Source organism: Lithobates pipiens, unplaced genomic scaffold (assembly GCF_037356315.1).
Source record: "Lithobates pipiens isolate NorthernLeopardFrog02 unplaced genomic scaffold, aLitPip1_a1.2 Scaffold_19, whole genome shotgun sequence".
Lineage (NCBI taxonomy): Eukaryota > Metazoa > Chordata > Amphibia > Anura > Ranidae > Lithobates > Lithobates pipiens.
In genome coordinates, this window is record NW_027507764.1 from 564,636,830 (window position 1) to 564,650,852 (window position 14,023).

General features: G+C 45.5%; 1 protein-coding gene across 1 annotated transcript in view; it reads right to left on the reverse strand.

The window, feature by feature from the left end:
• Positions 1 to 14,023, reverse strand: part of DNAAF11 (dynein axonemal assembly factor 11) — a 150,849-nt gene that overhangs the window by 72,773 nt on the left and 64,053 nt on the right. Inside the window, exon 6 of the mRNA XM_077493362.1 lies at positions 4,799 to 4,981. Coding sequence (XP_077349488.1) covers positions 4,799 to 4,981 — 183 coding nt within the window. The remainder of the gene's footprint in view (positions 1 to 4,798; positions 4,982 to 14,023) is intronic.

Here is a 14,023-nt window from a genome sequence, read left to right on the forward strand (position 1 = left end):
AAAACAGCATAAAACTTCATCCACCACGGCAAGTGGGAACTAGTGAAACTAAACCCACAAAAAAACAGCAGTGTGTAGAAAACCACCACCATATAACCGGGTATCCTCAACAGGAGTGATCCCCAAGACCGCAACCAACTTCGGAAGCAATGCAACAGTGCATTAACATAACAGTACTGCGTTTTTATCAAAAAAACAGGAAAAAAATTAAGATTGCATATTTAATTGCAACTACACGGCCGCCTGCAAAACTTTGCGGCCAAAACAGGCATCCGCCAATGCACTGACGTCTACCTTGTAGAATTTGGTAAACGTATGGACAGACGACCAGGTCGCCGCCTTACACACCTGAGCGGCCGACGCTCCCATTCTCCTGGGTCCAGCATCTGTCGACTCAGATAGTCCGCCTGCCAGTTTTCCACTCCCGGGATGTAAATGGCCGACAGAGCCGGTACGTGTCGCTCTGCCCATCGAAGTATGAGCGACCTCCCGAGCAGTGGCTGAGCTTCTTGTTCCCCCTTGGTAATTTATGTATGCCACCGCCGTGGCGTTGTCCGACTGTATCCTGATCGGATGCCCTTGAAGTCTCACTGACCATGTGTGGAGACACAGCCTGATCGCTCTCAATTTGAGCAGATTGATCGGCAACTCGGATTCTTTCGTTGACTAGAGGCCCCGAGTCGCCTGAACCCCCATCACTCCACCCCAGCCAGATAGACTGGCATCCGTAGTGATCACCGTCCATTTCAGAGGAAGGAACGATTTTCCGGACTGAATCACCGGGGACCTCAACCACCAGATCAGAGAGTCCCTGACTGGCTGGCTGACCTGGATCTGTCGATCCAGGGACAACTGAGATTTTTCCCATTTCAACAAGATCTCCTTCTGCAGGACTCTGGTGTGGAACTGGGCGTAGGGTACTGCCTCGAAGGAGGCTACCATGAGTCCCAGTACTCGCATGCAAAAGCGGAGCGACAACCACTTGCGGTTCATCAGTATTTTGACCGCGGATCTGAGAGTCTGCAATTTGTCTGAAGGGAGTAAAACTCTTGCTTCCCTGGAGTCCAACAGCAAACCTAGGTACTCCAGACGCTGGGTTGGCACAATCACCGACTTCTTTAGGTTCAACAGCCACCCAAATTCTTGCAGGGTCAGGGCCACGATCGCGATCCCATGTTGTCTCAGCAACGCCAATACTGGAGCCAGTACTTTGGTAAAGACCCGGGGGGCTGATGCCAGACCAAAGGGAAGAGCCACAAATTGGTAATGGGCTTTTCCGACTGCCAAACGCAGACATTTTTGATGCCGAAGGCATATGGGTATGTGCAGGTAGGCATCCTGGATGTCTAAGGATGCCAGGGAGTCCCCTTGATGGAGTGCAGCGACTACTGAGAGAACTGATTCCATTCTGAACCTCTGCACTTTTACAAAGTGATTGAGGGCTTTCAAGTCCAAGATCGGACATACCTCTTCCTTTTTGGGAACCACAAACAGATTTGAGTAGAATCCCTGGAAGTGTTCAGATTCTGGAACTGGTACAATCACCCCGCGATTCAGCAAGTCCCTTACCGCCCCCAACAGGGCCTCCCGGGCGGACGAAAAAGCCGTTTGTGAGCGGAAAAAGAGGGCCCTTGCATGGCTGACCCCACAACCATAAACAAGGAACGAGCCACCGCCTCGGCCTTCCTGTCCGTGGGGTCCTTGAATGCAGGAGTCCCCTCAACCGGGATCGTGGTTACTTTATTTAACCTGGATACTGGGGGGTCCACAATTGGAGGAGCCGACCACTTCTTGAGAAGGCTTTCCTCAAAGGGGTAACGCACCAACATGTATTTGGGGACCGCAAAGGTCCGTTGCGGGCAGGGGTCACCGGCCTCAGCAGTGCCCGAGTCTGTGTTAGAGCTCTCCCCAGAGGACGGGGGGGGGGGGGGGGGCAGGGGCCGCTTTTTAACACCTTTCTTCCCACGTACCGCCTCTATCTTGGCAAGGAACGAATTGAGGACCGCCGTAAGGGTGTCCATAGGGACCGCACAGTCCGCAGGTGACCCGGTTGCAATTGCCTGGATTTCAGGGGAAGAAACACCAGTTTCTGAAGCCATGCTGACCCTACCCTGTCTGCTACCCGAAGGGGACTTAGGACAGTGACAGTCCCACTCTCCTGCTGCTGCTGACTGAGGGGGTCCTAACCCGCTGGACTCACCACCCTGAGCCGTTCCGTGCTGTATTACAGCAGTGCCTGGAGATCCCCAGTGCTCCCAGATGTAGAGGTACCAAAGCTGTGTCAGTGGCAGGCCGTCAGCACGATCAGTGAATGATCGATAAGCGATCTGAAGGCACGTGTCCAGATTCACAGGAAAAAAACTCCCAGCGCTCTGTCATGACCAAACAAGCTGAGGGCACAGGGGCTGCAGCTAGAGCCCAAAAAACGAGGTCCGGCTACAAGAAAATGGCCGCCAGTGTTCTAATAGAGAATCACTGGGAAAATGGCCGCTTGAAGCCCAGCAGCATGCCTGACCCTTGCTCACACTTAAGATGGCCGCCGGACAGCGCCATGCAAGGCCTAGAGAAAACATGAGGCAGACACAGCGCCGCACCGACACAGAGGCAACCCTCACAGGCATCCATCAGGACTAAGCTTCAGGACCCAGGCACCCCAGTACAGCTAAACCCCCAGGTGAGAGCCCAGGGCACACGCACACATCGCTCAGTGTCACAGCCCCCCTGTGAGGGGGGGAAGGAGGGGAGTTAGGGACAGAGGAGAGGGGGGTGGAGGAGGGCCCCCGAATCGACCTTACAGGGAATGCCCAGCTGATCCACCCTGCCGATACAGGGAAAGCTGTACTTACCAGTCCTGCAGAGCTGGGAGACATTCCATGGTAGTCAACTCCTGATCAGTACAGGGAAGACTACTGGCCCGGCATACTGTGACGCAGACATCAGTAGCCCAGTCATATGCATGCCCCGGAGCAAAAAAGCTCACGACCACCTCTGGAGCTGAGGTATGTCGTGGCCTGCGGAGCCGTAGCTGCGACCTGCACACGCTCGATAGCCGGACTGGGGAGACTACAAGGATAAGTAAACCAGCCTGTCACCCAGCCGGCAGTTGATAGAAGATCACAGGATCATTCATCTTGCGCAAAAAGCAAAGTTTCTGCATCAAAAAACAAGGACCTATGGGCTCGCAGGGTTCCTAGGTGCATCTCCATCACTAGGCAAAATAAATCTGAGTCTGCTAGGGCAGGCTGTGGGGGTTGTAGCCTAGGGACCGCCCCCTGGGCGGAACTAAAAGTTCTGAAGTGTATTACAACTTGCCTAGTAATCTCCAGTGATAGGGCTGACAACCCATTTTGTTACAGAGAGGAGCTGTGTCGGTCGGTGAATATAAGAGAAATAATGGTGGCCACACAAAATATTGACACTTTGGGCCCAATTTGGACATTTTCACTTAGGGGTGTACTCACTTCTGTTGCCAGTGGTTCAGACATTAATGTTTGTGTGTTGAGTTATTTTGAGGGGACAGCAAATTTACACTGTTATACAAGCTGTACACTCACTACTTTACATTGTAGCAAAGTGTCATTTCTTCAGTGTTGTCACATGAAAAGAATAAAATATTTACGAAAATGTGAGGGGTGTACTCACTTTTGTGAGATATCCCATGGTTTGTAGATGCTATAACTTTCACGCAAATCAATCAATATATGCTTATTGGGATTTCTTTCACCAAAAATATGTAGCAGAATACATATTGACCTAAATTTATGAAGAAATTCGATTTTTTTAAATTATTATTAGATGTGTTTTATAACAGAAAGTAAAAAATATATTCAAGAATTTTTGGGAAACCCAAATGGAGGAGACGGGATTTTTACGGTGCAATATTATAAATTTTCAGAAAAGAAATTCAAGGGTCCCCTTTAAAACTCTGGGCGTGTTGGCTATATTGATATGTAACCGTTATTTAGTATTGTTTTCACTCAAATCAATATGTTTTGTATTATTGATTATTAACTATTCTGTTCTGATGTCATTTTATTGTTAGCTTGTATATCCCCTGAGGAAGCTATTGCGAAACATTGCGGGATAATTGATTACAAGCACCTTAACCCAACTGTTACTCGGACCGGTTATTATATGTAACATTTCTGTATATTTAGCAATGTTGCTTTTTTATTAAATGGATAATAAAATAAATTTACCTTTTTTATATTTTTGAATTTCTTTTCTGAAAATTTATAATATTGCACCGTAAAAATCCCGTCTCCTCTCCATTTGGGTTTCCCAAAAATTCTTGAATATTTCTAACTGGGATGAGGTGCCATATTTTTTAGGTGTTGATGGAAGCTGGAATCAAATTTTCAAAAATAAAAAATATATTGTTTTGGATAAGCCAACAATTTTCCACCTGCCAGCCGACAGGACCACCCACTGATGAACTTGTCGAAATTTGCTGCATGTATGTCTAGCTCTACTGAACAGAATTGCAAGTCCTTAATTTAGCAGGTAAAGAAAAAAAGAAAAAAAAAATCGCTTAAAAATATATCAAATGTGTAATTAGCGGCTTGCCTGGTGTTCAGTTTTAAAGTACAGGTACTCTTTAAATGTATGTAAATTGTTTGCTTGCCCACATGACTGACAGGTTCTCCACCTGGCCGCCCACCTAGCCCATTACAGTGATTTATGTGCGGTTATTTTTAACTAGAATTTGCAATCACTCAAATCCCAAATGCTGTCCGCTCTGCATATTGCAGGCGATAAGCTCAATTAAACAAGGCAATGATTCGCAGTTATTTTTTACCTCTTGCTCTCTTTAGATTTGCGTTTTTCCTCCATGTATCTGTGCGTTTCCAATCGACTTTCTGGCGTGTATTGTGTAGGCTCCTGCCAAAATGCTTTGTCCTCCTCATTTTCATCTGCTGTTGTGTCCCGATCTCCTGGGGCTATTTCAGGACAGTTTTCTTTGTTCTCAGCACAATCTGGTCTAAAAAAGAAATGGTAATAGTACTCAAATATTACAGGTTATAAAAATGTATGTTATGGAGGTCTTACATGAAACCTATAGTTTTATTTTATTTAGTAGAAGATATACAAGGGAAATGAGACTAGACGTGATTTGCAGAGATTGGGGTGTATACGATCTTCCGAACGGACATAGTAACAAATGTCAACGAATCCGAAAAAAAAAACGTATGCATTTGTTTCATTCAGATGTTACCTGATGCAATAAAAGTTCGGGGCCCATAAGGAAATTAATAACATTTTCAAATTCATTCGGATAATTCAGATAAGGAATGGATCCAAATGTTGTTCCATTCGTTAATTTGGATGCACATGATACCAGTTGATATTGTCCAATCAGCTCATGCCATTTCTCTTGGTGGGTTGGACTAGCTTCTGAAAATATTGAATCCTTCCGATTCAAATCCATCCGATTTGATAATATTTCAAATATATAGCAATCTTTCCGAAAAAAAAATGCAAAATTTTTCAAATACACCCGGACCAAAGAATATAAGAAACAAATGCCGAAGATACGAAAAAAAATTCTGAAAATGAATTGGGTCAACATAATGAATATGACAAAATGGAATTCCTACATGAACAAATGCATCCGAAACAAAACTAAATGAAAATTTCCAGCGAGCACCTGTCTAAGCCTATGTCTATACAGAATATTGGCATGCATTAAAAAGGGGATAAACTCCAGAGATAAAATTATAATTCTCCCGCTCTTCAAGACTCTGGTCCGGCCGCACCTGGAGTATGCTGTGCAGTTCTGGGCACCAGTCCTCAGGAAGGATGTACTGGAAATGGAGAGAGTACAAAGAAGTGCAACAAAGCTAATAAAGGGTCTGGAGGATATTGGTTATGAGAAAAGGTCGCGAACACTGAACTTATTCTCTCTGGAGAAGAGACGCTTGAGAGGGGATATCATTTCAATTTATAAATACCGTACTGGTGACCCCACAATAGGGAGAAAACTTTTCCGCAGAAGGCAGTTTAATAAGACACGTGGCCACTCGTTAAAATTAGAAGAAAACAAGTTTAACCTTAAACTACGTAGAGGGTTCTTTACTGTAAGAGCAGCAAGGATGTGAAATTCCCTTCCACAGGCGGTGGTCTCAGCGAGGGGCATCGATAGTTTCAAAAAACTATTAGATACGCACCTGAACAATCACAACATACAGGGATATACAATGTAATACTGACATATAATCACACACATAGGTTGGACTTAATGGACTTGTGTCTTTTTTCAACCTCAACTACTATGTAAGTATGAGAACGTAACCAACCTATTCAACATTTGGGTGTGGACAAACTTAAAGTGGATGCAAACCAGATTCATGAAATTTGACCTAAGCACATATATCTGCAGTGTTTTCTTATCTCTCTCCAAAGCACTATGTCCTGTGTTCTGCTGCTTCTTTCTTCTGTTATCAGTAGGGATAAGCCGAACACCCCTGGTTCAGTTCGCAGCAGAACATGCGAACAGACAAAAAATTTGTTCAAATACCGTTAAATTCTATGGGACACAAATGTGAAAAATCAAAAGTGCTAATTCTAAAGGCTAATATGCAAGTTATTGTCATAGAAAGTGTTTGGGGACCCGGGTCCTGCCCCAGGGGACATGTATCAATGCAAATGTTTTTGATTTTTTTGGGAGCACTGATTTTAATAACGCTTAAAGTGAAACAATAAAAGTGAAATATTCCTTTATATTTCGTACCTGGGGGTGTCTATAGTATGCCTGTAAAGTAAATGTAAAGTTTCCCGTGTTTAGAGCAGTCCCTGCACAAAATAAATTTTTTAAAGGAAAAAAGTAATTTAAAAGTAATAGTGGCTATAGTAAATTGTCGGGTCTCGGCAATACAGATAAAAGTCATTGAAAAAAATGGCATGGGATCCCCCCAGTCCATTACCAGGCCCTCTGGGTCTGGTATGAATATTAAGGGGAACCCCGAACCAAAATGTAAAAAAAAATTGCGTGGGAGTCCCCCCAAATTCTTTACCAGGCCCTTCAGGTCTGTAATCGATACTATATACACTTTGGCACACGTCCTTTATTAAAAAAATAAAAATGTCCCAAAAAAGTCCATTTATCTTCTTCTCTCGCTCCGCCGACGGACCAAAAAAAAAACAAACCCTGCAGGCCGCCACCGATCCGCCTCCATGGAAGGTACCTGCTGTATGACGCGTCCTCACAGGTGACAGTTCTTTTATAACTGAGGGCGGAGCCACTTGGTGATGTACCCGGGTGACCTCGTTCCCCTCTGACGCACAGGGACTTCCCAATGGCTTCTCCGTGGCGTTAGAGGGGGCGGGCCACCCGTTTATGTAACCGGGTGGCCCCGTCTCCCTCATGAAGACATGGGGAAGCCATTGGGAAGTCCCCGTGCATCAGAGGGGAGCGAGGTGGGGGTCACCCGGGCATGTCACCGCCCTCAGTTATAAAAGAACTGTAACCTGCAAGGACGCGTCATATGGCCGGTGCCTCCCATGGAGGAGGATTGGTGGCGGCCTGCGGGGTTTTTTTTTTGGTCCGTCGACAGAGCGAGAGAAGATAAACTTCGTGGGACATTTTTATTTCTTTTATTTTTAAAAGGGCTTGTCCCAGAGTGTGTCTTGTGTTTTTTTTTAAAAATGTGACACTTCTTTTGTGAAATGGTACGCGTTAACATTTCAAACGGGGGGCGGGATCTGGGGGTCCCCTTGTTAAATCCCCACAACCACCGAGCAAGGGTTGTGGGGGGTGAGGCCCTTGTCCCCATCAACATGGGGACAAAGTGCTTTGGGGGGCTACCCCAAAACACAATCCCCATGTTGAGGGCATGTGGCCTGGAACGATTAGGGGGGGGGGGGGGGCGCTCTCTCGTCCCCACTTCTTTTCCTGCGGCCTGCCAGGTTGTGTGCTCGGATAAGGGTTCCAGGTTGGGTGCCTGCCAGGTTGATAATCCCTATTTATCAGGATGATAACTTCTGACAAGTTCTCTGACACATGAACTAAAAGTAGCTGAAAAATTGTGTCAGGGTGGGTGCTATAAATAGTTTAGCAGAGTGCTGGTCTATTTACAGCACAGCTCTGCAAGTATCTGCCTATGTGGAGAGGGGGGTGCATGCCTTTCCTCCAATCAGCTGTCACGCAGTTTATGCCCAGACTCCCCTCCCCTTTCTGAAAGAGGAAATAAAAATTATAACAAAATGTGCACTTTCTAAAGTATATTTAACGCTGAAAACATGATGGAGATCCCTCCTGCGGACGTCATTAGACAAAGGCTGGGATGGGACGTGGTTAAAGAGCAACTCTACGTTTGTTGAGATAAAACATTCCCCTCTGGGTGATCTATGTACATTGCAAGGATATTAACATTGTTGAAGATTCCTACCTGTTGTTATTCTGAAGAAATAGCAGTTTATTTGTCTGTGTCCATGTGGAAAGTGAATGTGAATAATGTCGCGTACACATGATCGAATTGTCCGGCGTACTTAGTCCGCCTAAACGCATTTCAACAGACAATCCGATAGTGTGTGGGCTTCAGCGGACTTTCTCAGCGTAAAGTCCAGCGGACTTAGAAAGTATTTTTGCAGTCCAATCTTTCCGCCTTGGGTTTACTTGGGTTTTCAGCGGACAATACGTTCGTGAGTATGCTAGTCCGGCGGACGAAGAAAGACGCATGCTCAGAAGCAAGTACGAGAAGGAAGCTATTGACTACTGGCTATTGAACTTCCTTTTTCTAGTCCCGTCGTACGTGCTGTAAGTCATCGCTCTAGCAAACACCGCACTTTCTGTGTGTCCGTGTGTGGCCAAGTCCGTTCGGTAGAAAGTCCGCCGGACTATCCGCCGGATTGTTTGCCGGACTAAGTACGCCGGACAATGCGATCGTGTGTACGCGGCATTAGAGTGATTTTATAATTATTAATCAGCTGCTGCACTCATAGGCCTCTAATGAGGAAAGTCCATTTAGATGTGATTTACCATTGAGAGTATCTCACCAAAATTACCTTTTTCTTGCAGGGAATCCCCAAAATCTGACTTCTATCTTACAGCAGACTTCTGGGAAAATCAGCAAGCCAATCACACAAACAGGAAACTACATTTCTGAGAGGCATTCTGTACACAATCTGTGTATGGAACACCTCCAGGTAGCCATACACCATCTGTGTACAGAAGACCTCCTGGTATCCATACACCATCTGTGTACAGAAGACCTCCTGGTATCCATACACCATCTGTGTACAGAAGACCTCCTGGTATCCATAAACCATCTGTGTACAGAACACCTCCAGGTAGCCATACACTATCTGTGTACAAAATACTTCCTGGTAGCCATACACCATCTGTGTACAAAATATCTCCTGGTAGCCATACACCATCTGTGTACAGAAGACCTCCAGGTAGCCATACACCATCTGTGTACAGAACACCTCCAGGTAGCCATACACCATCTGTGTACAAAATACCTCCAGGTAGCCATACACCATCTGTGTACAGAAGACCTCCAGGTAGCCATACACCATCTGTGTACAGAAGACCTCCAGGTAGCCATACACCATCTGTGTACAAAATACCTCCTGGTAGCCATACACCATCTGTGTACAGAAGACCTCCAGGTAGCCATACACCATCTGTGTACAAAATACCTCCTGGTATCCATACACCATCTGTGTACAGAACACCTCCTGGTAGCCATACACCATCTGTGTACAGAAGACCTCCAGGTAGCCATATACCATCTGTGTACAAAATACCTCCAAGTAGCCATACACCATCTGTGTACAGAAGACCTCTCGGTAGCCATACACCATCTGTGTACAGAAGACCTCCAGGTAGCCATATACCATCTGTGTACAGAAGACCTCTCGGTAGCCATACACCATCTGTGTACAGAAGACCTCTCGGTAGCCATACACCATCTGTGTACAGAAGACCTCCAGGTAGCCATATACCATCTGTGTACAGAAGACCTCTCGGTAGCCATACACCATCTGTGTACAGAACACCTCCCGGTAGCCATACACCACCTGTGTACAGAAGACCTCCAGGTAGCCATATACCATCTGTGTACAGAACACCTCCCGGTAGCCATACACCATCTGTGTACAGAAGACCTCTCGGTAGCCATACACCATCTGTGTACAGAACACCTCCAGGTAGCCATACACCATCTGTGTACAGAACACCTCCAGGTAGCCATACACCATCTGTGTACAGAACACCTCCAGGTAGCCATATACCATCTGTGTACAGAACACCTCCAGGTAGCCATACACCATCTGTGTACAGAACACCTCCAGGTAGCCATACACCATCTGTGTACAGAACACCTCCAGGTAGTCATATTGCATTTTACAGATTTTTTCAGATTGAAAAGGAAAGGTAATTTTTAATAACATCCAATTACGGTATGACTTGTGAAGCAATTGTATATTTTTTTTTATTTGCTATTTTTTTCCCTCTAAAGTGGAGTTACCCTTTAAGTCTGATATTTGTGACAATTTGCTGTCATATCTCAATTATAGCGCTGTATATTTATTTTCTTGTTAACGCCATGCTAACTGTGAACATCTCTCAGGACATGCCCTGGAGGATGGTTTCTATGCTTTGCATGAAAAACAAAATTAAAAAATATTGGATCTAAAAAAGAAAAAAAAAGAAAGTCGATCTTGCTAAAAAAAAAAATTGTATAGGTAGGTGTGATGGCTCAAACGCTTTCCTTTGCTGCAAGCGATCCATTTCCAAGCTTACTGCTTGATTGCCTAAATATTGTTTTCCTGAAATATCGACCATGAATCCATGATAGGCCATTAACCCCCGAATGCAACGCATCAGATTTTAGTGCGCTGAGACGTGTTGCGTCAGACAGCCCATTCAAAATAAATTGGTTGTAATGCACCTAAACAGATGAAAATGTAGGTCCTGCTGTATTTTTGTTTTCTTGCAGCGCTGGAAAGGTAAGCATGTTTCTTTCTCATCTTTCAGCAAGTGCTCTGTGGTGCATGATAATACGGGTGTGCTCTGGACAAGCATTGGAGTGCCATTCATTTTGATGCATTAACCCATGTAAACTGCATTGCTGCAATGTGGGACAACGAACCCTGAGTGTCAGCTTCACAATGAAAACTTCCCCGGGGCAGCAACAGACATCTTTCTTCAAAGCTGAACTTTACCCAGAACAACTTAGCCCTTGTACACACGGTCAGAGATTCCGAAGGAATGTGTCCGATCGGACCGTTTTGTCAGATATTATGACTGTGTGTGGTCTCCATCGGACTGTTTCCGTCGGAGTATTCGACGGACCAAATTTTCCAACTTGTTGGTAAAATTTTCCAACAAAATGCTCCGATCGGACATACTCCAATCATGTGTAGAGAATTCCGATCGGACAAAGTGCCACGCATGCTCCGATCAAATTCCTACACCAAAGCTATTGGCTACTAGCGTGAACGTAGTCCCGTCATAACGAAATAACGTCATCACATTACATACGATCGAATTTCCCGACAACTTCGTCCAACCGTGTGTATACAACAGTTTCGGACAAAATCCGACAGATTTGGTTGTCGGAATCTCCCACCATGTGTACAAGGGCTTAAAAAGACAACGTTCTTTACCAAGGAAAATACATTCACCGGCCAATTTATTAGGTGCTAGTACCGGGTTGGACCCCCTTTTTCTTTCAGAACTGCCTTAATTCTCAATGGCATAGATTCAACAAGGTGTTGGAAACATTCCTCAGAGGTTTTGGTCCATAGTGACATGATAGAATCATGCAGTTGCTGCAGATTTGTCGGCTGCACATCCATGATACCAATCTTGTGTTCCACCACATCCCAAAGGTGCATTTGAGTAATGGGAAGATAGTATGCTGTATCAAAAAAAAAAATCTAATTTTATTGGACTCAGAAAGTATTAACCACTTCAGCCCCGGAAGATTTGCCCCCTTAATGACCAGGCCATTGTTTGCGATTCTGCACTGCGTCGCTTTAACTGACAATTGCACGTTTGTGCGACGCTGTACCCATACAAAATTGACGCATTTTTTATTTTTTATAAAAAAGAGCGACAATTTTGAAAAAAAATCCAATATTTTTTACTTCGGCTCTGTCATCGTGCCCCCCTACAGCTACGGCGGAGCCAACTTGATGCATTATAACTGCGGCGGCTGGTCCTCAAGTGGTTAAAATCAAAACCTCCACCTAACCCGAAAATAACAACGTTGTTATTAGTGGATTAGTTGATGATGCACACACATGGCCCATGGGCACAACACAAGTTGAACGAGTAAAGTTGTCCTCTATTCAGAAAGGGATATCAGACAAGAGATTTGCTCAACTGAGCAGTATCAATCCTGTTTGTGTTCCTAGGAGTAGTGACAGACTCGTTCAATTAGAACCAATTGCTGCGGGGGTTATTTGAATGAGTATTATAATAACACTTTAGCTAAGTGTAAAAAGTTCCATACAGTTCCCCCTTTGGTGGTTTTGGGTGAGGGCATGCCACCATTGTCTCTGAAGCACAGCGTCTCGCAGTGAGAGGGTGAAGGAACTCAGCAGCTCTAGGAACCAACAAGACTGTTAACAGGAGCGGAACCGGAAGCTAAGAACACTACGGATCAGTGAGAACCAGCGGGGAACCCAGTAATCAAGGAACACGGTGCTGACAGGTGCTGAGAGCAGCCATGGCTTCTCTACAACCCGTGTATGCTCAATTGTAGGTCAGCTGACACTCATACACTGCCTCTAATGCCGCGTACACACGAGCGGACTGTATGGCGTACTTAGTCCGTCATACAATCCGACGGACAGTCCGTCATACTTTCCACTGAACGGACTTGACCACACACGGATACCCAAACAGTCCGACGGAAGCTTGCGCGATGACGTGTACAGCACGTACGACGGGACTAGAAATAGGAAGTCCAATACACAGCAAAGCACCCTTCCGCCGTGTAAATCCTTTCTGAGCATGCGCCATTCTTAGTCCATCGAACTAGCCTACTGACGAGCGGATTGTCCGCTGAAACCAAAGTATGACGGACAGAATTTCGAAAAATCCAAAATTCTTAGTACGCCGGACTGCACGCTGAAAAAGTCCGCTGAAGCCCACAAACGAGCGGACTGTCCGCTGAAATGTGTTTAGACGGACTAAGTACGCCATACAGTCCGCCCGTGTGTACGCGGCATAATGCCGCGTACACACAACCGGACTTTCCAGCGGACTAGGTCTTCCCGACGGACTTTTGACAGAGTTCCGAACGAACGGACTTGCCTACACGAACGGAATTAAAGTCTGTTAGTTTTGAACGTGATGACGTAAGACGGGACTAAAAAAGGAAGTTCAATAGCCAGTAGCCAATAGCTTCCCTTGCGTCATATTTGGTCCATCGCACCAGCACACAGACGAACGTTTTTCCCGATAGGAATTGAGTCTGTCAGACAGATTTGAAACATGTTCTATTTCTAGGTCCGTCTGATTTTTTTTTAGAAAAACGATCGGATTAACCCACACGCTGATCCCGTCGGACCTAGTCCGGCAGAAAGTCCGGTCGTGTGTACGCGGCATAACACACATCTCTGTGCAGACCACGGACCTGCAGCCCAGCTTTACTCCGCACAGTCACTGTCTGAGCCGGCCAACTCAGAACACATTCATGCATGACTCCGGCTCCACCAGACCAAGTACAACTGTAGACTGAACTTTTTGGCTCCAGTGACCAACTACTATCTTATCAACAGGAAAAGGAAACTCCGCTCTAGGTGAGTGATGAATAGCAGGTAAGCTGGGGAAAGGACTCCTCCTACGGGTTCAAGCCTCGGCTCGCCGGCTGCATACGAATACATTAAAGAAATGGATGGCTGCACACCAAGGTACTGGAAAGTCCCTTTATTCTTGAGTCAATGAAACATGGAATGACACCACAGGATGGTAGCAAATACAGATGTAGGTAGACGCGTTTCACATAGTGACCCTATGCTTACACATTATCACTGTATGAAACGCGTCTACCTGCATCTGTATTTG